Source organism: Penicillium concentricum (assembly GCF_028827145.1).
Source record: "Penicillium concentricum strain IBT 3081 chromosome Unknown utg000004l_segment0_segment0, whole genome shotgun sequence".
NCBI lineage: Eukaryota > Fungi > Ascomycota > Eurotiomycetes > Eurotiales > Aspergillaceae > Penicillium > Penicillium concentricum.
The window spans coordinates 2,306,502-2,331,176 of record NW_026622757.1 but is presented as its reverse complement, the minus strand read 5'-3'; the positions used below and the strand labels follow the sequence as shown (position 1 = coordinate 2,331,176).

General features: G+C 48.9%; 12 protein-coding genes across 12 annotated transcripts; 8 read left to right on the top strand and 4 right to left on the bottom strand.

The window, feature by feature from the left end:
- Positions 1 to 744: 744 nt before the first annotated feature.
- Positions 745 to 2,105, bottom strand: N7517_009837 (uncharacterized protein; the record flags this gene model as incomplete). The annotated part of the gene is made up of 3 exons (XM_056727560.1): positions 745 to 1,176; positions 1,230 to 1,554; positions 1,609 to 2,105. 3 exons carry the CDS (start codon positions 2,103 to 2,105, stop codon positions 745 to 747), a joined length of 1,254 nt encoding a protein of 417 aa, XP_056576132.1.
- Positions 2,106 to 4,721: 2,616 nt separating this feature from the next.
- Positions 4,722 to 6,973, top strand: N7517_009836 (sugar porter family MFS transporter; the record flags this gene model as incomplete). Its single annotated transcript, XM_056727559.1, has 7 exons — positions 4,722 to 4,756; positions 4,818 to 4,841; positions 4,919 to 5,199; positions 5,258 to 5,402; positions 5,462 to 5,655; positions 5,722 to 6,177; positions 6,234 to 6,973. 7 exons carry the CDS (start codon positions 4,722 to 4,724, stop codon positions 6,971 to 6,973), a joined length of 1,875 nt encoding a protein of 624 aa, XP_056576131.1.
- Positions 6,974 to 7,221: 248 nt separating this feature from the next.
- On the top strand, positions 7,222 to 7,681 carry N7517_009835 (DUF167 domain-containing protein; the record flags this gene model as incomplete). The annotated part of the gene is made up of 2 exons (XM_056727558.1): positions 7,222 to 7,437; positions 7,517 to 7,681. The coding sequence occupies 2 exons, from the start codon at positions 7,222 to 7,224 to the stop codon at positions 7,679 to 7,681; spliced, it is 381 nt and encodes a 126-aa protein (XP_056576130.1).
- A 177-nt stretch (positions 7,682 to 7,858) lies between these two features.
- N7517_009834 (uncharacterized protein) lies at positions 7,859 to 8,426 on the top strand (the record flags this gene model as incomplete). The annotated part of the gene is made up of 2 exons (XM_056727557.1): positions 7,859 to 8,004; positions 8,087 to 8,426. The coding sequence occupies 2 exons, from the start codon at positions 7,859 to 7,861 to the stop codon at positions 8,424 to 8,426; spliced, it is 486 nt and encodes a 161-aa protein (XP_056576129.1).
- Positions 8,427 to 9,074: 648 nt separating this feature from the next.
- N7517_009833 (bestrophin family protein) lies at positions 9,075 to 10,964 on the bottom strand (the record flags this gene model as incomplete). Its single annotated transcript, XM_056727556.1, has 7 exons — positions 9,075 to 9,424; positions 9,484 to 9,657; positions 9,710 to 10,059; positions 10,122 to 10,247; positions 10,311 to 10,395; positions 10,462 to 10,609; positions 10,710 to 10,964. The coding sequence occupies 7 exons, from the start codon at positions 10,962 to 10,964 to the stop codon at positions 9,075 to 9,077; spliced, it is 1,488 nt and encodes a 495-aa protein (XP_056576128.1).
- Positions 10,965 to 11,685: 721 nt separating this feature from the next.
- Positions 11,686 to 12,982, top strand: N7517_009832 (Aldolase-type TIM barrel; the record flags this gene model as incomplete). The annotated part of the gene is made up of 3 exons (XM_056727555.1): positions 11,686 to 12,694; positions 12,750 to 12,823; positions 12,896 to 12,982. 3 exons carry the CDS (start codon positions 11,686 to 11,688, stop codon positions 12,980 to 12,982), a joined length of 1,170 nt encoding a protein of 389 aa, XP_056576127.1.
- A 416-nt stretch (positions 12,983 to 13,398) lies between these two features.
- N7517_009831 (ankyrin repeat domain-containing protein) lies at positions 13,399 to 14,625 on the top strand (the record flags this gene model as incomplete). Its single annotated transcript, XM_056727554.1, has 1 exon — positions 13,399 to 14,625. One exon carries the CDS (start codon positions 13,399 to 13,401, stop codon positions 14,623 to 14,625), a length of 1,227 nt encoding a protein of 408 aa, XP_056576126.1.
- A 57-nt stretch (positions 14,626 to 14,682) lies between these two features.
- Positions 14,683 to 16,282, bottom strand: N7517_009830 (glutathione synthase; the record flags this gene model as incomplete). The annotated part of the gene is made up of 2 exons (XM_056727553.1): positions 14,683 to 15,925; positions 15,981 to 16,282. 2 exons carry the CDS (start codon positions 16,280 to 16,282, stop codon positions 14,683 to 14,685), a joined length of 1,545 nt encoding a protein of 514 aa, XP_056576125.1.
- A 1,423-nt stretch (positions 16,283 to 17,705) lies between these two features.
- gatA (4-aminobutyrate transaminase gatA) lies at positions 17,706 to 19,366 on the top strand (the record flags this gene model as incomplete). Its single annotated transcript, XM_056727552.1, has 4 exons — positions 17,706 to 17,956; positions 18,007 to 18,042; positions 18,094 to 19,256; positions 19,320 to 19,366. The coding sequence occupies 4 exons, from the start codon at positions 17,706 to 17,708 to the stop codon at positions 19,364 to 19,366; spliced, it is 1,497 nt and encodes a 498-aa protein (XP_056576124.1).
- A 530-nt stretch (positions 19,367 to 19,896) lies between these two features.
- Positions 19,897 to 20,497, bottom strand: spt4 (transcription elongation factor SPT4; the record flags this gene model as incomplete). The annotated part of the gene is made up of 4 exons (XM_056727551.1): positions 19,897 to 19,930; positions 20,004 to 20,056; positions 20,165 to 20,362; positions 20,420 to 20,497. The coding sequence occupies 4 exons, from the start codon at positions 20,495 to 20,497 to the stop codon at positions 19,897 to 19,899; spliced, it is 363 nt and encodes a 120-aa protein (XP_056576123.1).
- Positions 20,498 to 20,829: 332 nt separating this feature from the next.
- On the top strand, positions 20,830 to 22,560 carry ppt1 (protein serine/threonine phosphatase PPT1; the record flags this gene model as incomplete). Its single annotated transcript, XM_056727550.1, has 5 exons — positions 20,830 to 20,979; positions 21,078 to 21,158; positions 21,252 to 21,687; positions 21,736 to 22,466; positions 22,525 to 22,560. 5 exons carry the CDS (start codon positions 20,830 to 20,832, stop codon positions 22,558 to 22,560), a joined length of 1,434 nt encoding a protein of 477 aa, XP_056576122.1.
- Positions 22,561 to 22,779: 219 nt separating this feature from the next.
- On the top strand, positions 22,780 to 24,514 carry N7517_009826 (damage-control phosphatase ARMT1 family protein; the record flags this gene model as incomplete). Its single annotated transcript, XM_056727549.1, has 6 exons — positions 22,780 to 22,801; positions 22,849 to 22,919; positions 22,984 to 23,114; positions 23,179 to 23,291; positions 23,363 to 24,222; positions 24,284 to 24,514. The coding sequence occupies 6 exons, from the start codon at positions 22,780 to 22,782 to the stop codon at positions 24,512 to 24,514; spliced, it is 1,428 nt and encodes a 475-aa protein (XP_056576121.1).
- Positions 24,515 to 24,675: the final 161 nt, after the last annotated feature.

The following is a 24,675-nucleotide window of genomic DNA, read 5'->3' as shown; positions in this document are numbered from 1 at the left end:
CAATGGTAAAGCGTTTTCTTTTCGTATGACCAATGCTTTTGTTGGATCATCCAGATGTCGCTAGTAACACTCAGCTTGTACTGGTAGGTACTGGCCTCAACATGAAGACTATATACATATATCATTTTATGTACTTGACCCGTACTAGCCAGAAGACATGTCTTGAATTACTCTCCTAATACCTGGGGCAGTCTAGCCAACTCCCATTTACTATTAAACAGTGGATTTTTCAGAGTATACAAGTAATCAATGAAGATGATTCAAGAGCTCTTAGTTGACCATCCTTGGAAGCGCCATGCGCCGATTACAATCCACTTAACCTTGCGAGGTTGGAACTAACGCAAATGATTTTGGTGCACGATCAAATCGGTAATGGACGTGTCGAACCCCGGAGTCGAGGCTGATCATTGCTTGGAAGATGCCCCACGAGATCGTGTATGACGTGTGTACGGAGTAGTATATATCTACCACCTATAGATCGCATGTCTTGTATATCCCATTTTTATAGATCCAATAGAGACATTTGGCTGTACGCTGAAATTACCAGCATTAGTTACTGTCCATCTGTTAAAATGGTGATCATTGGAGTCGTGATAGTCTTAATATAAATGTACAAGGTGTATCGTGTGTGAAATAACAACCCCCCCCCCCCGGCCAGGGCAATAAAACCATCCAGGCTAAAGTGACCTAAGTGTTCATACAAAAGAAAAGAAGAAAAGAAAAGAATGTACTAAAACAGTGCGGTTAACGCGACTGCCGTTCGCCAAAAGGAGAATGCGTGTCGCCCGGCCCAGACACAGAGGAGGTAGTACTTGCTGGAGAGACATGAACTACACCCCTCTTTATCTCGATGCTATCCGCAGGCGTGGGGGCACGGCTGTGATTATCAGACGTGATATCATAACCATGTCCCATCTTATCATGGCTCTCGAGTCGTGACTCAGTCCAACTCTCCATCTCGATAGTGCGCATAATTTCAAACCGATCGCTGTTGTAGCTGGGCTGGTGCAAATTATCGGCAACGACACGGGATGTTCGAGAGCGGCCGGTTGAATACCACAGCTTGTGGGACCGACTCCGCTGGTTATAGGAGGAGTTGATGTTGCGGGTTGAGCCGAGGAGGCGGGGAAGGAAGGCCGCAATGAGTGGACGGAGGGCCGGGGCTGAAGAGCAGATCTGTTGAATGTTAGCATTGAACATCTTGAGTACTGAGACTGTTAGTCACTCACCAATCCCAGACTGATTTCCACCACGGCAGCAATCAGCACCGGCCATCCAAGCCAGGTCGCATCATAACCGGTTACCATGCTCTTCCACACGTATACTGTTCGGACAGAGCCGGCTACGTTAACCACGACACCGAGAGCGAAGATAGAAATAACGGCAAGTCGTTGACGAGCGGGGAGTTTGAGACTCCAGATCAATGGCATCGGTAGGGCCGTGACTAGGAAATCGGTGAAGATGTTGATCACACTGGCTGAGAAGACAATCGCGCCATCATCCATGCAATGATATGACTCGGTGGGGCTAATTTGCCAGTATGCGCGGACAGGACTATAGGAAACATTAGCAACGGTGCGAGACCATAACACAAGGTGAGCCACTCACGTGCACTGGAAGATGCTGATCAGAGCGAACATAACACTAGAACCCCAAACGAAAACTATGGACAGAATAAACGCTCTGTTATACAGTCCGAAGTTGCCCTTTCCGATGAGTCGTCGACAGAACCATAGCAGAGAGATCTTGGTGAAGCAAGACGACATCGAGAACAATATCTGGAAGGAGAGGTTCAGTTTCTGGACAGTGACGAGTGCCAACAATTCAATGTCCCAGATATGTCGGTTCATGCCCCAATCTTCAGTGGCGACTGAGGTGACGGTGGCCATAGCGACGGCGAAGACCAGACCGATAATAATAAGCAGATCATCGATACCCGCGCTGCATGTAATCCAGAGCCTAGTGTATAGTCTGAGGGAGACAACCAAGAATGCCAAGGTGAGACAGACGATGTTGACGATGAGGACGCCGTGCCCGCGTGTGGGAGGGTCGATATAGTTTGGGGTTGGCCATGAGTCCACGATGTCTGCTGGAGGGAGCTTCATGATCTTAACTGTGTCGGAAAGAAAGAAAGATCAAAGTGCAAGGAAAATAGACAACTTGTCTAGGCAAGTGCCACCGCCATACCCCAATCCAGTAATGGGAAAAGTCAAGAAAGTCAATTCACACGAGTATATTGCGTAAGTCATAGAAAGAGAAATCAAACTTACACCCCACTAGGGACATGGGGTAGATATAATGTACAGGGATGGTAGGCCGAGACCTCTATATTTTCAATACATAATCAGTAGATCAGCGAAGTTTCCGATATATAATTGGAGAGGCGACCAAAGAACAAGCGAACCCATATAGAAAGGACTTACTCCCGAAGAACCCTCGACACACCGGAGCATCCACTCGACGCCATATCAAAAATGGTAACACGGCCGAAGGTTGGTGCGAAGTGGGACAACGATAGGTGGATACAGAACCCCATAGTTCCCTTTTCAGTCCCGCCATGCATTTGGATCTGTGATCTGAGGCTGTGAGAGGTTATATTAAAGAGGGCCCCTGACTCGCTTCAGGCACCGAATCATTGGAAGGTTGAATAGAAAGTTAAAAGCATGGACCTCGTATAAATGTAACGGAGATATTTCCGACATGTGGCCGATGACCCCGCGGTGAGCCGAGGCTTAATTAAATTAACATCTTTTGAATCGCTTTGTATGGAGTCTGGAGTAGAGATCGTCATAACCAATTCTAACCAATTCCAGTGAAAAGGATTTTTGTAGTTCATCTCACTTGTATATTTTCTCCACTTTACTTTCGCATTAATGCGATATCATATCCTGACTGTCCAGAGGCGTTTAATATATAATCCCTGGCACTGGCACATGTAAAATTGTCAACTGTCCAAGAGGCGTAAAGGGCTCGCAAAAATTCGCCTTTCGCCTGCTTATAAAGTGGTATAGTTCAACCTTGGAAACCTTGGAAGTCCATTCTTGGGATCTTAATGCTTGGATGTGTGAATTAGCTCCGCTTACGCCCGCTAATTTCCCGTTATTTGGTTTTTCACAGTGCTCAAAATCTAGACTTGTATCATTTTATTCTCATATGCATTGGTGCCTTTAATACTTTATAGTGCATACTGCATTGTGATTCAATTTTTCTTTGTATGCTGAGCTCCTATTATTATGTATCAGTCGGATATCTACTTCTCTACATACACGTAGGTAGTTTTGCTCTAACATAATAATTCTTGAAGGTCATGACGTATACTTCAACAAACCCCTGGTCTCAGCTCCTAAACGACAATTGCCTCAAATAGTCGACTTTCCGTGCACGAGAGTTTGGTCAGGCCACTCGTCGTCCATTTTATCCACCAATACCATTGACCAAGATGGAGGTTCATTGACAGAACTGAGACCAAAATGGCAACGACGGAAGAATCCACAAGAGCATAAAACTGGCCTTGGTTACCATTCCCCGTGGAGCAAATGTCTATCCAGGCTAACAGATAGTTAATTTGAAAGTTTATACACTGCGTGAATGCTTCATTTTTATCTTTTATCTTACAACGCAGGGACATAGTAGTTTTAGTTTTCTGCTCTCCTTGATATCTTTGTATACTACCGAGTCCGATAAAGTCCCACTGGCGGCAAGCACATACACCAGAGTGTTCAGAAACAACAGGGAGTACCTGGTATAAATCCAAAGTAACAAGTGTAGGAACTACTGTGGAACAGTGCACCACAACCTTGGGTCCAGTCGATAGTGTAACACGCGCTATGATAACCCATTCGAGAAGAAGTACACTTGTAACTGTTCGCGTATTAAATAGCGAATATACGGATCTGCTTCTTATTGGACAAATACATGCCAGGATTACCATGTATTTCCCTGGACCATATACTTGACAGGACCACCTTTGCCAATACTCTCAACATTTCAATATTTTAGGATACCTTTTTAGCTCAGAAGCCACTCAGTGGATCATATGACAGCCTTGGAAATAGCGGGGAGTTTTGTCTTAGGATATGCTTTTATACCATGCTCCAACGTGGTCCAGCGTTCTCGTAACTTGAGTCATCTTCCATACGTCTTTTGTGTTTCTTTGCTGACTATATGAGCTGAACCCCCCTTCGACTAAAGCCATCTTAAATCTACCTCGTCAAAGCCGTCTCCAGCTAAGCCTTGGTCCACTGCCAAATGGCGTTCTATCCGGAACGGCTTACACGGACCTATCCGAGGCAATAACCCTAAATATCCTCAGAATATAGGGCCGGTGATAAGTACCGGGACACTGGGAAATATGGATGGGTTGGTATATCTGTAGCACCTGTACGCTCACACAAGGGGCTAACATGGCTGCCACTAACTGAGTTGAGGCTTCTTGGTTGTCCGACAACCTTCATCTATCAATATTTGCTAGCTTAGGTAAAATCACGTCGGTGCATACATAATCCCAAACATTTTTCTTCTCGTATTTTGACTGCCACCTGAATCTGTTATTAAAGCTATTTCCGTTTGCTTTTCATCAATCATAATCTCTCTCCTTCACCTTCTCAACCTCCGAGCCACATCCAGAGCTCGGCTACATTTCATCAACTTGCACAAGAAATATCAACTACAGTCTCTCTTTTCCGCTTTTTCTCATTGAGAGAAAGCCATCAGGCATCAAAATGCCCGATCCAACCAAGAATGACGCGGTTGGGGGGTATGTAGCCACACAATGACCACCACTCTATCCCAAGCTCTGGTACTGACACATCAACTAGAATGACCGAGAATGTCACTGGGGAGTAAGTCGCGTAGCACGAATCTGTGTCGATTGAGGTGTCTATTCTCTTTAACTTCAGGTCAAACTGATATGCAATAGGATCAAAAACCCCCTCGTCGGAATCCCCACCGAGCAGCTTATGGCGAATGTGACGGCCTATGCTACCGAATATGACCTTGAGAGTATCCTGCCCCTCTTGAAGAAAGGCGCTCTGGTAGCTCAGTGGCCATCGGGGGTTGGAGAAATCTCCGAGCTCAATGATGATGACCGCCGTGTTCTTTACGAGGAGCACACTCGGCGATGGAAGCACCCGTTCGCATTGTACTACACCGTCATCCTAAACTCGATCTCCGCAGCTATTCAGGGCTGGGATCAGACTGGTCAGAATGATATCCTGTTCAAGTATTTAAGCTCAGTCTTGGCTAATGCTTCTCATAGGTTCCAACGGTGCTAACCTGACTTTCGATGTCCAATTTGGTATCCCAAATAACTCGCCTCATTGTCCTGACCCGGAGACTTGCAAGCGTAACCAGTGGATTGTCGGTTTTATCAATGCGTCCCCATACATTACCATCTGCCTATTGTGAGTAATATGCCTGTTCTACATTCAAGCAATCTTCTAACTTATATCTCACTCTACAGTGTTGCTTGGCTCTCTGATCCCCTGAACCATATTCTCGGCCGTCGTGGTACAATTTTCCTGGCCGCAATCTTCAGCCTCCTAGCCCCCCTGGGCTCCGCTTTTACTCAGCATTGGGGTCAGCTTGTTGCCTGCCGTGTTCTTCTCGGACTTGGCATGGGTCTCAAGGAAGTCACTGTTCCTGTTTACTCGGCTGGTAGGTTCTTTTGGTTTATATATTCCAGTCGTGAATATTATACTAAGGCTAAACTTCATCCAACAGAAAACGCACCCACAAACATTCGTGGCGGCCTGGTTATGTCCTGGCAGCTTTGGACGGCCTTTGGTATCTTCCTCGGAACATGCGCAAACCTCATTGTCGCCAACACTGGTGATATTGCTTGGCGACTACAGCTAGGTTCTGCATTCATCCCAGCGGTGCCATTGCTTCTTGGTATCTGGTTTTGTCCCGAATCTCCACGATGGCTGATGACCAAGAAAAACCACAAGAAAGCTTTTGCGTCTCTTCTCAGACTACGGAATAGCCCTTTGCAGGCTGCTAGGGATTTGTATCGGATCCATGCCCAGCTGGAGATGGAGAAGCAGTTGATTACCGAGTCAGGATTCTCCAAGAGCGACAACATGTTCGTGCGTTTTGTCGAATTATTCACGGTGCCCCGTCTACGTCGTGCCGTCCAAGCTTCTGGCATTGTGATGATCGCCCAGCAGATGTGCGGAAGTAAGTACAAAACCCGAAACAGGGAATGAATTGAACTGACTATCCTCGCTTTCTAGTCAATATCATCTCGTTCTACTCCTCGACTATCTTTCAACTGGCCGGTGCTTCCAACATCGAAGCACTTCTTGCATCATTCGGATTTGGTCTTATCAATTTTGTGTTCGCGTGGCCCGCCGTATGGACAATCGATACATTTGGCAGACGTGGTTTGCTACTTTTCACCTTCCCACAGATGTGCTGGACGCTTCTCGCAGCTGGGTTCTGTTTCTGGATTCCCTCAACCAGTAATGCGCACATTGGACTGATCGCATTCTTCGTCTACCTCTTCGATGCATTTTATTCTCCCGGAGAGGGACCTGTTCCATTCACCTACTCTGCCGAGGTGTTTCCGTTGTCCCACCGTGAAGTTGGAATGGCCTGGGCTGTTGCAACAAACAACTTCTGGGCTGCTGTTCTCTCACTGACGTTCCCATGGATGTTGCGAGCCTTCACTCCGCAGGGTGCCTTTGGATTCTATGCCGGCTTGAATCTTGTTGCATTTGCCCTGATATTCTTCTTTATGCCAGAAACCATGCAGCGCTCCCTTGAGGAATTGGACTATGTGTTTGGCGTCCCGACTCGAACTCACGCCAAATACCACCTCACCCAGGTTCTCCCGTGGTGGATTAAAAGGTATGTCCTCATGCGCAAGGATGCGGTCTGCCCCGAACTTTACCGGGCCACCCAAGATTACGCCACAGCTCCTGTTCCAGAGGTGAAGGCCGAGAAGGAGGAACGTCACGCCGAACATGTGTGATCGCAGCTCAAGATGCAAATGATCTACAAGATCAGTGCTGCTTTTCTCGTGGTCGTACGCGTATGGGATCTTATTGCTCGTGGATTTCAGATAGGGAGTTTCGCCCAATTAGGGCTCAACTATGACCATCTTTACCTCTTTATCGTCAGTTGCTTTAACTGCTTTAGCTTACTTCAATCAATTTTACTCAAACCTCCCGAGGTCTTCCACCCCAATTATATGTAGTACTGGCTTGGCCCCAACTAATAATGTCCTGCCCATATTCTTTTCTTCGTCTCATCGCAAGCAAAACTCCGCGTTCTCGCAAAATATTCAACCTCCACATCCCTTGTTATGTGAAGCCAAACTCCTCTGCTCGCCGTACAGGTATTACAAAAGTGGGCATTGATAAAGTCGAGGTTTCTGTGGCTGCTGTTCCACGCGACGGGGCAGCTAATATTGCAGTGTCGCACATCTTCGCAGAGGTGGGAATTGCCCCTGATGTGTTTTCTTGCTTCCCGACTTGTCCGTGAAAGTCACAAAATTCATCTCACAATTTGCTAGATCTTCAAAGTTCCAAAATCGAGCGTGGAAGTGATTCGTGGCGCGAAATCACGAGAAAAAACCGTGTGTGTGGCCGATCTGGAGATCGGAGACGACGGCGAAGAAGCATACTTGCAGCGTGCGACACAAAGATTAGAGGCCGCTGTCAAGACACGAGATTCCTAGCGTGGAATTTGAATTTATAGAGGCTGTCAATTCCTACTCGCTGGCTCATACTTTTAATACGACTCAATTATTGTTTGATCTTGATCCCGTGACGCAAAATCCCGTCACTGTTTTTTTTGGAGCTCCGGCCGAACATCAACCTCCGCCTACCCCGAACAGTTCAGAAAACCAGCCAGGATGACAGAGGATAAACAGGGCGATATGGAAATTGACGCAAGTGTCGCTTTAACGGAACCTGTCAAGCGCAAAGCGCCGGAGCCAAAGCCAAAGACTCTCCATTTCACGTCGCGCAATCCACCCTGGACATACCTCAAGCTCAAGCTGTAAGCTATCCATCCGCCTTTCTTCGTTCACGTTTAGGCAGGAAATTCCCGTCAGAAACCAAGCTAACCTTGAAATGCTTAGTGTACCCCAACCAGGAAGCGCACCACAACCCCTCGACCCCCTCTCCGCACGAACCTACCTATCCTCCGCATTATCGCAATTCCTCGGCCTGACAGGAACAGCCATCCCGATCGACATTTTGAAAATCGAGAATGCATCTTCCTCTGCCACGAAGTACGATATTGTGTGGATTCGCGTTCCTCGCGAGGATGCCTCGGCCGTCGTGAGCGCAGTGAGCTCATGGATCGGCGGCGGAAATAATTCGGCAGGCTCTGCGGATGTTGCATGGAGGGTTTGCGCCAAAGGAAACTTCCTAGGTGCCCTGATTGCTGGCTCCGGCGCCGATTTGTTCGTCCCCTAGGCTTGTGGGTTGTACTCCTACTTCAAAGCGAGTACTATGGGAAATAATTACCGAACTGTGGCTACTCCATATATTTGGCTGTTTGTCAAATGTTGCCCTTGGATCATGGTGAAATCCATGCGGCTTCGGTTGCAATTCGCGGGTGCTATGCATACTGCGTGGCACTAGTGGCGTGACGTGAATGGGGCTGCAGGGCTGCAGCAGTGCCCCCTTACGATACATGCGACGATGATGCCAGCTCCAAATGGCACGATATTGACTTAGTCTGATACCGTGAGCTTGGCAACAATCGAGTGCCTGAGACTGAGCACAAGGCTCCGTGGGATGGAATGAGACACAGACACTTGACCTAAATCGGCGACGGAATGCACATAGCACTTCTGGCAACTTCGTATGCAATCAAGAAGAAAAGGATTCGATTTTGGAGCCAATATCAACCTATGTACGCAACTGCAAGACCAAGAACTCCTTTTTTTATTTCGATTCGGAGTCGACATGACTCAAATGAAACGCCATAACTCACACGCTGCTGAATATACCACAAACAATTTGATGCCGCTGATTTAAATGCACGATTGATTCTCACCCCTTAAGAAGATGACTTCTTGTATCTCTCCCTAGTTGTTGGCGACTTATTTGCAAGGAAGATTAGACTGACCCAGGGGACTTGGGGCAGATGTTTTCCACAATTGTAGATGTATCTGACGTCGAAGTTGATGGGCTGACAACCACCTTGGTTCTAAGTGCACCGCGAATATCCTCGACGGTCCGCTCTTTCCAGTCAGGGTATCCCAACTGGCTAAGAGGGAATAGAACAAGGTTTTCAGCGCGTGACATGAAGTCATCAACCGTTGGTCGGGGAGCGGCAGTCATAACATCCATTTCCAAGGCGATCTGTCGGCAGTAGGTGTCCAGTGGAAGATCGTTGACATCCTGACCGAATGGGTTCTCAATTTCGCTGCCGATTGTAGCCAAGCCGAGGATGATATAGGCAGCCACTTCGGGGTCCGTTAGCATTGCTTTACTTGTGTAAGTGGGATAATCCAGTGGTTCTTACCAATTGATGCTGGGATAGTGATCCATTCCAAGACATTGTAGAGCTGGAATGGAAGTACCAGGATGTAGATCCATGAAATCTGGGCAATGGCAATGCTGTATGCGGTAGGTAAGGGGGTGTCGAGGACACGTTCTGTGCCTGTCAAAACCTCATTTAAGGTGGACATCATGGTAACTTTTGTTGGGTCAGAGTTGGAGCATCACAAGATAGGGGGTGGAGGACTCACTAGCTTGTCCCTGGTGCAGAGTTGAAGCCATTGTACCATTGGCTACAACTGAATCGATGTATGCGGAGATATGGTTAAGGATCTCCAGGGGCAAATGGCCAAGAGGCTTCTTGGACCGCTTGACATACTTCCGAGGGTTTGACTCGGCGAAGGACACACCGAGGTACTCTCCTGCGGACTTCCAAATAGATTTAGGCGGAGGATTGACAACCATGCGGTCGTGGGCATCACGGGCAAAAGTGTCAAGGTGTCCAGCTAGACCAGCTAGATCTTCGTATGCGATATCGGGTTCGAAGCGGAGCTTGTGCTTGAGGGCGACAGCGAAGGCCAAAATGAGGTTCATCGCAGAGCTATACAGAGCTTATTAGAATCAATGATACCAAAATGTAATAGTCTGTGGGTTATCGCATACAGTTTTCTCAAGATGTCCTCTTTTCCATCTTCACCTTCTCTCTCGCCGGTATTGATCCAAATTGTACGTGAGAGGTTGCGAGACGTCTGAATGAGCTGGGCCCAATATTTGCGCCCATCTGCCCATCTGTAGTGCATGCAAGATTAGTGTATGGTTTGAGTCGAAGCTAGAAACGAGGCAGTAGTATACCTTTCATATGCAGTTGAGCTGCGGAATGACAAAGCCAAACCCACCACGAAACCCAGCACGGTGAGCAGGATGTTGTTGATACCAACTTGTGCGAGGTAGAATGTAAGTATTTCCAAGCTATTCATTGTTCCATGATTTGGGGATTACTCACGATTATGGACCTTTTTCGAAAAGACAGTGATAGCGGTCGACCAAATAGCGACAGACAAAAGCGGCATGATCATTTTCGGCATGACACTACCGTGCATTCGCATCATGATAGGCCATTTGGAGTGCTTTTCCATGTTCCGGGGGCCATGCTAGACAAAGAATACGTTAGTCTGGCAATCTATTATCCCATTCCATGTTCATGTCCTTCTGTTCGTCTATATAAAGCATCTCTCAATCCCATCGACTTACAAAGTATCGCTCTAATTCACTCGAATCCCGGCGATCAAGCTGGAATTGCGAATCCCGCGAGGTAGCGAGATGTTCCAAGAACGTAGGCCGAGGCGTCACACGTCCAATGGAGCCATGATCCTTCTCATGGTGCGTTGCCGTTTGATGAGGGGTGGCATGGGAGCGTGCCTCGGCGGGGACTGGTGCAGCAGCGCAGTCTGCCGCTGCTGCTGGTGCCGGGGCATCGGCTGGAGGGGCACTATGGCCGTCTGTCATGGTGAGACAACAAAAGTCAGAAAGGAAAGGGTAAAACGAAGGTGAGTGAAGCCGGAACAAGGCCTGTTCGGATTTCAATAAGTTTGATAAGAAGGAATAGCGACAGTTGAATATTAAAGAGCGTAAGCAGAAGAAAAGGGAAAAAAAGTAGGGGAAAGGTGAAACGATGGCGTTCGCTTGACAGGGGCCGTTTCATCGTGATCTAGACTAAGGTGGAGTCGACGGACACGTCCGCATGTTTAATTTTAGCCCTTCAGGGGGAAGTTTTGAATTGGAATTCTATTGGCCTATGCCAATTTCATGGGGAATGGCTCGTCCGGATGGTTAGGCTAGGACCAATACCCCAGCTCATAGATTCAAGCCTCAAAGTATAGAACGTTTCAGTTTGCCAGTCACTAGACCTGTCCAAATGAAAAAAAAAAAGCCCCGTAAAGAACGGATAAAACTTGAAACAGAGACGTTAAATGTCTACTCGTTCTAACTCTATATTCTATGAAAAGTGAAGTAGAATTAAGTTTTAAGCATCGAGTAGTTCCTAATCATTAAGCCGTCTATAATTATACACGGCGTACTCCGTTCTTTATAGTACGTTGTATATTAATCCCTCGGGGGCTGAGGGCTTGGACGCACTAAGCCTAAAGGGGCAAAAGGATCCGGGTTCGTATTGCCCCTGCTTTTTTCCCCGTGGGCTTTTTCCACGTTGCAGGGTCATCGTGGCAAAATGGAAAAGTCAATGGAAACCTTCCTCAATCTAGATGAGATTGAAGATGCTGCCACTAAAATAGTGAGCAAAAAGGCATGGGCCTATTATTACTCGGCATGCGATGACAAGATCAGCAAGTACAAAAATACCGAGGTCTTCCGCTCCATCCAATTAAGACCAAAGGTCTTTGTCGACTGCAAAGAATGTGATTTAAACACAAAATTGCTAGACAACGATGTGTCTATCCCAATTTATGTTTCCCCGGCAGCTATGGCCCGACTAGGGCATCCCTCTGGGGAAGCTGGAATCGCAGAGGCATGTCGCAGCTTCGGTGCTTTGCAGATCATTTCGAACAGTGCCTCCATGACACCTGAACAGATTGTTGCGGGCGCCGCCCCAGGCCAGACATTTGGCTGGCAACTATATGTGCAGAACGATCGAACCAAGAGTGAACGAATGCTGGCCCGAATCAATAAATTGAGTGCCATCAAATTTATTACTCTGACACTGGATTCCCCCGTGACCGGAAAAAGAGAGGATGACGAACGCAGCGGTAACGTCATCAGTTCGGAGGCTCCGTATCAGACTGACAAAAATGACTCGGGGCCAATCCTCCCGGCTGGAGACCCAGTATTCAAGGGAATGGATCCTTCTCTTACTTGGACGGAGACCCTCGCGTGGTTGGCAAAGCACACCGATCTTCCAGTTGTTCTCAAGGGCATCCAAACACATGAAGATGCGTATATTGCCAGCCTATATACGCCCCAAGTCAAAGGAATCATCCTTTCAAACCACGGCGGTCGGTCTCTTGACACGGCTCCTCCGGCTGTCCACACTCTGCTTGAAATCCGGAAATACTGCCCCGAAGTCTTCGACAAGATTGAGGTCTGGGTTGATGGCGGGATCAAGAGGGGAACCGATGTGGTCAAGGCTCTTTGTTTGGGTGCACGAGGCGTTGGAATAGGAAGAGGTGCGCTCTGGGGCTTGGCAGCTGGAGGAGTGGACGGCGTAAAGAGAACATTGCAAAGTATGATCAACGAAACTTGGGGTTTTCTGCGAAGCGATTTACTGACAGAGCTTAGTATTGACTGACGAGACCAAAACATGCATGCGACTTCTCGGGGTGAAGAGTGTTGATGAGCTCGGAACGCAACACGTACGTCTGCATATGTGCCCCGGCTGTTTGTTTTGGAACCTTCGATTGCAGGTGCTGACTGATATGTTCCAGATAAACACTCGACAGGTAGAGAAAGAGATCTACGATGGGCCGTCTGGCCTCGAAGCCTGTCGGGCAAACTTCCGGGCAAAATTGTAGAGGATCAAGGAATACTTTGAATTGCTGCAGGGAAATATCGACAGCGAAATAAAGACCTATATTGTTATTAGGTGGTTTGAGCCATCTCTACGTAGATTCGTCTCAGCATTAAGCCTGCCTCTAGGACTTCTCCGTCTCTCTTCTGTGCAGTCACAGTCTTGGAATTAAGGACCATGAGATGGTGAGGCCTTGTCGCTCTTCTCAAATTCCATATTCTATACGAGCACTTTCAACTTCCTCTCACTTCGTCCCTTCTTTTCGCCTTGCCTCATCCCCTTGTCATCTCATTTCTCATTTCGTCTTACCATCTCACTTGACTCGCCTGGTTTCGTCGTTTTTACTTGCTCGCACCTTTCGTCGACCTCTATTTCTGCAGTCTCGCCTCGGACCTCAGCTTGTCTGGACGGTATCCCATCATGTCTTCACAACTTCTGACCGACCTCCCCCTCGAAATGTTCTTGCTTGTTGTCGAGAATCTTGAGTGCGAGAAAGACATCAATGCTCTATCGCAAGTGAACCTTGGTCTTTACGCCCTCCTCAACCCATACCTCTACCGCATAAATGCCGAAAGCCATTGTAGGCCTGCCATTTCCTGGGGCGCTTTTTACGGCCAAGAAGCCACCGTTCGGAAAGCCCTGGAGCAGGGCGCCTCGGCAAAGTTTCCTTTGGATAAATGCTCACCAGCGCCAATGACCCTTGCAGCACTCGGTGGTCATGCACATATTGTCAGGCTTCTGCTTGACCATGGAGTCGAGCCGATGTCCTTGTGGAGAATTGATACCTTTGGCAGAAACTTTACCCACTTGATCACAGTGGAGGATTGGTGGTCTATTAAGTTACCTGAGTTATACCCAGCCCGAGACTGGGCCCCTTGGACAGCGGCTCTCACCAAAAACCATGCGGATGTGCTACAAGTCTTGATTGAGCATGATGGATTCGTGCCGCGCGACTGGGATTTCGTCAACACCGCCATAGAGGGTCGCTTTGAGACCCTTAAAGTTCTCGTGAGAGCCTGTCCTGAATGGGCAGATCTTGTTGGACCCGAGTACAACTCTGTATTTGGAATAGCGATTGATGCATCACCGAATAACCTCGATATCGCGCGCTTTCTCATCGATTCCGGATCCCCAGTCAACTACATATGTGACAATCAGCACACCCCGTTGGCCTACGCCGCATATTCCGGCAACATTGAGACAGTTAAGCTCTTGCTGAACCGTGGCGCTGATCCCGACCCTGAGACCCCACTGTGGCCGCTAAAAAATGCTGCAGAACGAGGACATGTTGAGATTGCAGAACTGTTGTTGGAGAAGATGAACATCCGCGGCAAAATTACTTATCATGGAGATGACCAGTTCTGGCTACTTTACTCGGTGGCGGCCTGTGGCTTTGAGAATATCGTGCGAGCTTGCCTTGATGCTGGGTGCAATACAAATGGTAGGCTGTACGTTCCCTATTGTTCTTTCCACGTGGATGATACCTACCGAGCATCTGACGGTGGGTATAATTTGACGCCGCTGGACTGGGCCCGGGGGAGAGGGCACTCTGCGATTGTGCGTCTACTGGAGAATAATGCAAGCCTGCCATGGGAGCCATGCTCTCATCTTTATTTTGAATCAAAGGAAATTTGGCTGTATCCATGAATGTTATGTATGTACGTAGGTGTGAATTGTAAATATTGTAAATGTCACATGTATTATCTAGAACAAAAGAGCACTGTCCAGGCTGGAGAATCCTGCGGCTACGCCGCCTTCATTCACCTCTTTGCCCTTAGTCCTCAACAGATACCCACCTTGTTCATTGTGCAAAATCTTCCCAGTATTCTCCCATAGAATGGTTCCATAGACACCAAGCTCTGAGATGACGTCTCCTCGAAGGACCTCGCCGTCATTCCGCAAGGCAACATTCTGGGCATTGGCTGCAGGGTTGATGAGTTCCATAAGCACCCAGCCTCTCCAATCAGATTCTGGAATGGATCGCAAAAAGCCTGGAATGTCGGACTTGTAGACATTGTTGCCACCTCCTTCACGCTGTGGTTTGAGCACATGGTTCAGAGCAGTATCGGGATTGAGGGCTAGCTCGCGACCTTGACTGTTAATCGACAGGTCATATTGTGGAGCGAACGTATCCCGGACTCTTTCAACAAGGGTAGTGTCAATGCCTTTCAAGAAGCTTGAGAGGTGATCTGGTCCTGCTGGCTCTGCTAAAACTTGCTGGACTTTCTTGCAGCCTGATAGCTGGTTGAGCACCGTAGGGCACTTGATCGCCGCCGAGCGCTCCAGATGAGTTCGGGCTTGCCAATCACGGCTAGATTTGTACTCATCTGGTGAGTAGTAAGCTCGAAGATAAACAGTTGTTACCTCAAATGTCGAGTCGGGAGAATGAGGGGGCTGGTATAACAATGGTCGTGCGGAGTTTGAGCTGGGAATGGATGTCTGATCCAAGATATCCACGCTGGCCACACGGAAGACTGGGATGTTGTGAACTGTCTGGAGCCGTCTCGAGAGTGCATGCTGATCAAAAACATTCCGTTCTGTCTCCTGGACTACAAAGAGAACACAGAGAGGGAGGGCCGGGGTGGACTTGGATACCCCGTAGGCCTCATGTGCTGCTGCCAATCCTGCTGAGAGGGTCTCCACTGCGGTGTTTTCCGGTGGAACCTGGGATTGTAGCAGAGGGTGAGGCGGATAGTTGATTGATGAACCCGGTGGCGAGGAAAGAAGCTCGGTGTGCATTTGTCGCACAAGAGCTGAAAGTCCTCCAAACGATGACGAGATTGTGTTAAACTCAACTTGCTTTAGGGCTGAGACACCTGTAGGCAGAACATGGGCCATGTAATCGGACCGGAAGAGGCCCAGTGACAGGTTTTGAACATATCCCTCCTTCTGTACGTCGAGATGAACCTTCCACAAGTTGGAGACAAAGTCATCAACTTCAATGAGCCTGAAAGTGACTGATAATTAGCACTTGCACCGTGTCAGAGCAGATATGTCCCTACCCTTCCACGATCTTCCCTAGCCATTCTTCATTGCATGTGATCATAGCATAGAGTTCGTTGTAGATCTCTTGGAGAGCAGTCGCTTCCTCGAAGCAAGTTCTGGGAAACGGACTGGGGAATAGTGTCACTGGCGCATTTGTAGCCAGTACCCCATTTGAATCTGCCCCAGCTGGGATAATTGCTGGGGATGGTCGAACAGCAAGACCATTTTGAATAGCCCAGTCTTTCACAAATGTGACAAGAAATTTTTGTTGAGCTGGGGACAGGTCTGGCGGATAGTTTGAATAGATTGATTCTGCCATACTGAAGAAGATTTGATTTACTAGTACACTCAATCCGAAGTTGCGTAGTCGCAAAGATTCTGACCTCGAGGGCTCCGGGGCCTGGGGATTTGTAATTGGCGGGGCAGCTATCGACACCTGAGGCAGTGACATCTTACCAGACACAAATATTTTTAACAATAATAGTGCATCACACATCAAAGGTTATACATAGAAAAGTGCTTTTATTTCCGCATTCTTCTGCTGTCTATCTATACAACTAATAAGGGGGAGAAAATCTCTTAGACATCTATGTAAACAGAATATCTGATACTACTAAAAAGACATCACAAGGCCGCATATGCGTCCTTTCACTCTTATATTCTTATACCCACACACATATATGCCATACCAAAACCAAAAAGAAAATTAACCTCATTATTAATGAGGCAAAAAGATCTGGACTTGCAGGGAATCGAACCCTGGACCACTCCCATGCTAAGGGAGTATTATACCACTAAACCACAAGCCCAGTTGATTGGTTGATTGTGGAGAATCATGCATAATAGCCAAAAGAAATTTTGGTAGTCAGGTCTGCCCTTAATAGCCGACCAAACTCGGTTCGACCTGCATAAATGAGATAGTTTAGCTTATTTGTGGTTGCTCTAATGCTCTGCTCGTGATTTCAAAATAAAAAAGCAACTGTAACTTTATATTGGATATGTATTTATTGGGATTCCAAGGTTGTCTACTGATATATATATATAACCCTGAGTGGTTCCCACGGGAAGGTTCCAGTTTGTATACCAAGACCTGTATCAATTGAGCCAATGTGTTGTCGAATAGAAAGGAACTATATAATGTACTATAAACCGCGGTGAGAGCTCCAAGCCAGGCACCTTGACCTTAGTACACAACTAAACTCCCCGTACATTCTATAGATAGATAAGAAACGCCAAGACCTTAGCTTATCGATGCCGGAACCTTGGAATGATCTACGGCAGGGACATGACGATGAGACTTGACATTTTTTTGTCCGCCACTCGACCCCAATTGAGATTTAAATGCAGTACCCCCTTTCAATGGAAACTCTTACCATATAGATTTGACCAAGAATCCACCAGCGTAGACCTTCTCAATTCGTCCAGATACCCCATCGGATTCTCGGCGTTTCACTGTCGACACCAGCCCCCGATTGGTCAATATCACCGAAACAGAAGCAACATACGCGGGGAGAAGCTATTGAGCTCTAGGATAAGGCCGATAACATTTTCCATTTACACCAAGTATAAAGTCACCCCGCGCCTGTTGGTCCTCCATTTTATTTCATCTGTCCTACATCTGTTGCTCTCTTCTACCCGACTATATCGTTTGACCAGGGTTCCTTTCTAATACATTGGATAGCTCATTAGACCGATATCTTACACCATTCCTCCTCTCCACTCCCCTTCACATTAAAATCACAATGTCCTCGGTCTTCCGTGCCAGCACACGGCTGCGCTCTGCAGCTCGCCTCCCGGCAGCTCGCGCTCTCTCCACCACTGCCGGTCTGCGTGCATCGGAGAAGTCGTACTTCCCCAATGAGCCTACCGCTCCCTCCGTCTCGGGGACCATCCCCGGACCTAAGAACAAGGCCGCCGCCGCCGAGCTTGACGAAGTCTTTGATGTCCGCAGCTTGAACATGTTGACCGACTACCACCAGTCCGTTGGAAACTAGTATGGCACACCCCCACCCGCCACCAAGACTCGACTAACCTTGCCTCTAGCATCGCTGATCTCGATGGAAACAAGCTCCTTGATGTGTAAGTGACCAGCCGCAAGTCAATTGGAAACAGAGAAGCTGACCCCAGTAGGTATGCTCAGATTGCTTCCATTCCCGTTGGATACAACAACCCCCACCTCCAGAAGATTGCCGCATCATCCGAGATGTCCTGCGCCCTGATTAACCGTCCGGCCCTGGGTAACTTCCCATCCTCCGATTGGGCCCATGTCCTCAAGACTGGTATCCTCCGTGCTGCCCCCAAGGGCCTGAACCAGGTCTTCACTGCCATGGCTGGCTCTGATGCCAACGAGACTGCCTACAAGGCGGCCTTCATGTACTACCGCCAGATGCAGCGCGGTGGCCCTGAGGTCGAGTTCACCGAGGAAGAGCTGCTCTCTACCATGAACAACCAGAGTCCCGGCTCGCCCCAGCTGTCCATTCTCTCCTTCAAGTCTGCCTTCCACGGCCGTCTCTTCGGCTCCCTGTCCACCACCCGCAGCAAGGCCATCCACAAGCTGGATATCCCCGCCTTTGACTGGCCCCAGGCCTCATTCCCCCAGCTGAAGTACCCACTGGAGGACCACGTCCAGGAGAACGCCGCCGAGGAGCAGCGCTGCCTGGCTGAGGTTGAGCGTCTCATCAAGGAGTTCCACAACCCCGTCGCTGCCGTGATGGTCGAGCCCATCCAGTCCGAGGGTGGTGACAACCACGCCTCTCCCGCTTTCTTCCAGGGTCTCCGTGACATCACCAAGCGCACTAACGTCCTCTTCATCGTCGACGAGGTGCAGACCGGTGTTGGTGCCACTGGTAAGTTCTGGGCCCACGACCACTGGAACCTGTCTTCCCCTCCCGACATGGTCACCTTCTCCAAGAAGGCCCAGACTGCCGGTTACTACTTCGGTAACCCCGCTCTGCGCCCCAACAAGCCCTACCGCCAGTTCAACACCTGGATGGGAGACCCAGCCCGTGCCCTGATCTTCCGCGGAATCGTTGAGGAGATCGAGCGTCTTGGCCTCGTTGAGAACACCCGCACCACTGGTGACTACCTGTATGGTGGTCTCGCCCGTCTCTCCGAGAAGTACCCCGAGCACTTCCAGAACCTCCGCGGTAAGAACCAGGGTACCTTCATCGCCTGGGACACACCCAAGCGTGACCAGTTCGTCGCCAAGGCCAAGTCCTTCGGTGTCAACATCGGTGGCAGTGGTGTATCTGCTGTCCGTCTGCGCCCTATGCTGGTCTTCCAGAAGCACCACGGTATGTCAACCTTCTCTTTCCTTGTGTCTAAAAGCCATTTACTAATGTATCTTTCTCTTACAGCCGATATCCTCCTCGAGAAGATCGAGCAGATCATCCAGACCCTCTAAACAAATGCCGGCAATGACCTTTAGAAGTGACCGGGCGTTTTCAAATTGGTTTAATGAGCGATTTTTCCCTTTTCCCTTTTCTTACTTTTCTTCTTTCTTTTGGAGGGGTCATCTTTCTCCCTTTGCTGCTACGACTTTATGTCACTACAAAAATGCCATGCATATTCCTGGACATTGTGCTTGTCAATCGAGTTATGACTCAAACCGAATTATTGGGGCCAGAGTAGGAACATTTACTCTGCAAGCCGTTATCCTATCTTTATGTCACCAGCCGAAAAACTGGAACTATAAACTCCTAAGAAGTAATCCAAATCTTCTGTGTATGCCCTTGTAGTCCAATAAATAATATGAAGAAAAGTAGGTAATGCTTCCCATCCGAAACTCCGAACGACCAGCAAAATTTTAGAAACCACCCTTATATTGTGTGTCTTGATTGAATCGATGGTGTGTGCGCTGTAGGGGTATCCAGAACCAAGACTGTAGGGGCAAGGGTGGGTTCGTGTAGCGTTAAAGACTCGAGGGTAGGTGCTTCATGCATCTTCATCGCCAGTGCTTCCGTCTCGCCTGGAACAAGCAATCGTTAGTATGGCGAGGGAGATATCTTGAAAACAGTAGAATGAGTTCGGGGAGCACGTACGGGACATATTTAATGCCAGAGTCCTCTAGACTGTTGATAATGTATTCCGGAAGCTGTCAATGTGAAAGACACAATTAGCCATTCCGTGCCCGATAAGAGGAATAAGAGAGCTCCAGGGAATTGGAAAAGAGTCCCATTTCCCCAGCAATCAATGCACTTACTGTCCCCGTGACCTTGGTCGCATATGTGCCCGGCACGTAGTTATCCAACCGCTGCCAACGAGCGACCCAGCTCGCAGCCGGATCCCGAACAGCGATCAGGCCTTCAAAGACCTGTGACGTGCATTCTTGGATAGCATCATTGTTTCCACGGAGCTGGAGAGTGCTCTCGCAATTTGGGCAGCCTTCACGCATGAATTTCTGGAGTAATCGGGGTTAGAGTCGCCCGCGGAACGGAGATGGGGGAGTAGGTCTTACATTGTGAATTTGGACGACGGAGCAGACCATACAGGCGCGCAGCGTGCGCTGCTGATTTGGAGGGGCGTAGAAAGACATTTGGAGGAGATATGAGGAAATGAAGAGAGAGAGAAAGCTATGAATGGGAGTTAGCCGTCAAGTCTGGATGGATGCCAAGACTCGTTGCGATCGGGGAAAAAGAACATGGGAGAAGCAGGAACCAGACTCTCTTCTCTCTCTCAATTTTTTTTCTTTCTACCACGCTTTCGTCTTCGTTTTCTTCTCTCTTAGTCTATACTAGATTTAGAGGAGTTTTCTTCTTTTCTGAAACTCGCCTCTTTCTCTTCCGCGTATAATTGTCACCTTTTCCTCCGCACCTTCGCACCGATAATCGCTGTCTCGTGCCCCTCGCGTTTTCTCTCCCCGCCCAAATGGCTACCGATCAAGAAGTGGCCACTGAGCTTAAGGTGCAGGGCAACAAGGCCTTTGCTCAGCATGACTGGCCTGTCGCAATCGACTTTTATAACCAGGCTATTGCCAAATATGACCAGGATCCATCCTTCTTCTCCAACCGGGCCCAGGTGTGTTCCTGACGATCATGGTGGCACATTCTCAAGAGTCGCGTGCACGCTGGTTAGGATTGACATGGCTAACAATCTTCTTTTGTTTTGTGTTACAGGCTCATATTAAGCTTGAAGCTTTCGGATTTGCTATTGCAGATGCCACCAAGGCAATCGAATTGGATCCCAACTATGTGAAGGTCAGTCGGTATTCCTAGCCGGCAGGAGCGACAACTTGTACCGGCAGATGGAGGAGTGTTGGAGATATATGCTAAAATCCATGTTCATCACAGGCCTACTGGAGACGTGCCCTCGCCAATACTGCCATTCTAAGCTACAAGGAGGCCTTGAAGGACTTCAAGGCCGTGGTTAGACGCGAACCGGGCAACCAGAACGCTAAGCTGAAGACTGCCGAGTGTGAGAAGCTCGTGCGCCGCAGAGATTTCGAGCGCGCCATTGAGATCGCAGACCCGCCTTCTGCTTTTGCGGATTTGGACATCGATGCTATCAATGTTGAGGACGACTATGATGGTGTTCGCCTTGGCGAGGAAATTTCGCAGGAGTTCATCGATGATATGATTGAGCGCTTTAAGGATGGAAAGAAGATCCACCGCAAATATGTTTTCCAGATCATCAAGGCTGTCAAGGATCTGGTATACAACGAGCCTACGATGGTGGAAGTTGGCGTGGAATCGGGCAAGAAGCTCACAGTCTGCGGTGATACGCACGGTATGTATTGCCCATGTTCGGCGAGTGAAGCAGTTGCTGATTGAACAGGCCAATACTTTGATTTGCTCGAGATCTTCCGACGAAACGGTGCCCCCTCCGATACTCACGCTTACCTCTTCAACGGCGACTTTGTTGACCGTGGTTCTTGGTCCTGCGAAGTCGCGCTGCTGCTCTATGCTTATAAGTGGTTGCGTCCCAACGGCCTTTTCCTTAACCGTGGAAACCACGAAACCGATGATATGAATAAGGTCTACGGCTTCGAAGGCGAGTGTAAGGCTAAATATAACGAGCGTGTCTTCAAGGTGTTCTCCGAGTCCTTCTCGGCTCTGCCGCTGGCCACCTTGATTGGCGAAAAGTACCTTGTCCTACACGGTGGTCTCTTCTCCGACGACAAAATCAAGCTGGATGATATCCGCAAGCTCAACCGCCACAACCAACGACAGCCCGGCCAAGCGGGCCTGATGATGGAGATGCTCTGGACAGACCCACAGACCGAGGCTGGCCGCGGCCCTAGCAAGCGTGGTGTCGGTCTCCAATTCGGTCCTGATGTGACCAAGCGTTTCTGCGAAAACAACGGCCTAGAGGCTATCATTCGCTCCCACGAGGTGCGCATGGGCGGTTACGAGGTCGAGCACGATGGTCGTTGCATCACCGTCTTCTCCGCTCCCAGGTACTGCGACTCGACTGAAAATAAGGGTGCTTACATCAACATTGGCCCTGAGCTCAAGCTTGCATATGAAGTCTTCGAGGCAGTGCCACACCCCGATATCAAGCCTATGGTAAGATTACGACCCTCTAACATCTACATAATCGAGTTCCCCCAGCTAACTGTACTAGGCATACGCGAATAACTCTATTCTCTCGGGAATGTGAAGACATATTTGATTTCAAGCGCGGCATTGCCCAAGATATCTACCTAGAATTGACGTTCCAAATGTATTTATGTGCATGAATGGTGTATTCCGTGTAGCTCTGAGTAGCTCTGACGTCTCCAACTGTATACTTCACACCGCTTTTGCCCCGCGTCGTCCCCTCTATTCTGCCGTTCGACTTCTTTTTGCCCTCGGTATAGACACATCTTACGTAGCAGTCATGGAATTCGATCCTAAGACCCGTAAGTATTCTTGCTCAGCCATACAATATAATGGACTAACTAGGAAGCCCAATATCTCACCTCCGACAAGTCGAGCTTCGCCTCGATCTCGGCCAACGAGCGGTGGCCCGTCATCATCGTGAGCTTGCGGCAGACAATCGATAGCTGGGGGATCAATTGCTGAATATATGTGACCATTATAGACTGGCGCTATCGATGACCTTCACCGCACGGTTGTAGGTGTCAATGACGACGAGAAGGCCAACGAAGGCAAGAGCATTATTGCCAACTTGGCCAAGTTGAAGTATGAGCTTCAGCATGACCGACAACTTACGTGAGACCTTTCGTCCTCTATGCTAGCACTACAGAGATTTATCTGACATGCCTATTGCGGCTAGGCCCCTGGATGACGACGGACACCCGGATATCGCCTCGTATAACAAGGAGCTAGAAGAGCGTGGAAACCCCCACTGGCATGATGCATCCTGGCTCTATTCAGAGTGCTACCTCTGTACGCCCAAAGCCCCAGTCAAGCGGAAAACGAGAAAAACTACGGCAATACTGACCAGATGACTATCATAGACCGCCGCATGGAATCACTCTTCGCGCTGTCCAAGCACTGGAAGGGCTATGACGTGTTCGCCCGCCAGAAGATGGATACATTCAAGTCGTCCCGTCCTGCCGTACTAGAACTCGCCGCGAGATACCGTGAATTAGCGATAGACGCAGAGTCAGGAAAAGCAAAAGAAAACAAGTCGCCAGAGGAAATCGAGGAGGCAGAGAAGCTTCTCTTCTCAGAGATGTGCGAGATCTGCCTATGGGGTAATGCTACCGATCTGTCACTTCTGACATCTCTCACCTATGAGGATATTCAGAAATTACAGGGCTCCCAGGCACGCAAAGCATCGCAGCAGAACATCATTGTCAACGACCTCGATGCTGCCTTCGAGGCAATGCAAAAGGCACGGAGAGAGAAGAAGGACGGCGAGCGCCGCGTCGACATCGTCCTAGATAACTCCGGGTTTGAATTATTCGTTGACCTGATTCTTGGTGGATACTTGCTGTCCGCCGGACTGGCGACCAGCGTCGTGCTCCACCCCAAGCGCCTGCCGTGGTTTGTGTCGGATGTTACGCCGAAGGATTTCTCCGATCTGCTTAACAGCATGGTCGACCCGCAGGCCTTTTACACAGCAGCCGATGATTCTGGCAAGACCTTCCCTCCTCTTTCCGAGAAGGAGGTTTCCGACGTGCAATTCCTCTTTGAGCAGTGGAGTCAGTTCCATCAGGATGGTAAGCTGATCCTGCGGCCGCACGCTTTCTGGACCACCCAGGGCGGTTACTGGCGCATGCCATCTGTGGCACCGGAGCTGTTTGAGGATTTGAAGGAGAGCGAGCTTGTTTTGTTCAAGGGCGACTTGAACTATCGGAAGTTGGTCAATGATGTAAGTCCGGCGTTCTTTTTTTCCCTTCTTTCGCTTTGGGCTTCTTGCTAACAAAAACCAGGCTCAATGGGACCCCACCACTCCTTTCACAGAAGCCATCGGCCCGCTTGGCCCCAAGTCTGGGATCCGTGTTCTAGCCTTCCGCACTTGCAAAGCTGATACCGTTGTCGGTCTCCCCTCTGGTATGGACGAGAAACTCCGCGCACTGCCCGGAGGCGGCGGCTCGGAGTCTCGCAAGTGGGCCTGGAGCGGAAAATGGGCTGTCGTGTCGCTTTCTGACGGCAAGGCCTGAAAGTAAACTACATACGGGGTGAATATCCCAATATGCAACTTTGTAGATAGTAAAAGACCACAGCTAGAAGTAGACGAGTTGATATCTAATCTAGATTGTGAATAAAGGTGTGATATGATACAATCGCCACGTATCTCGCTCAAACAACGAGAGAAGCGAAG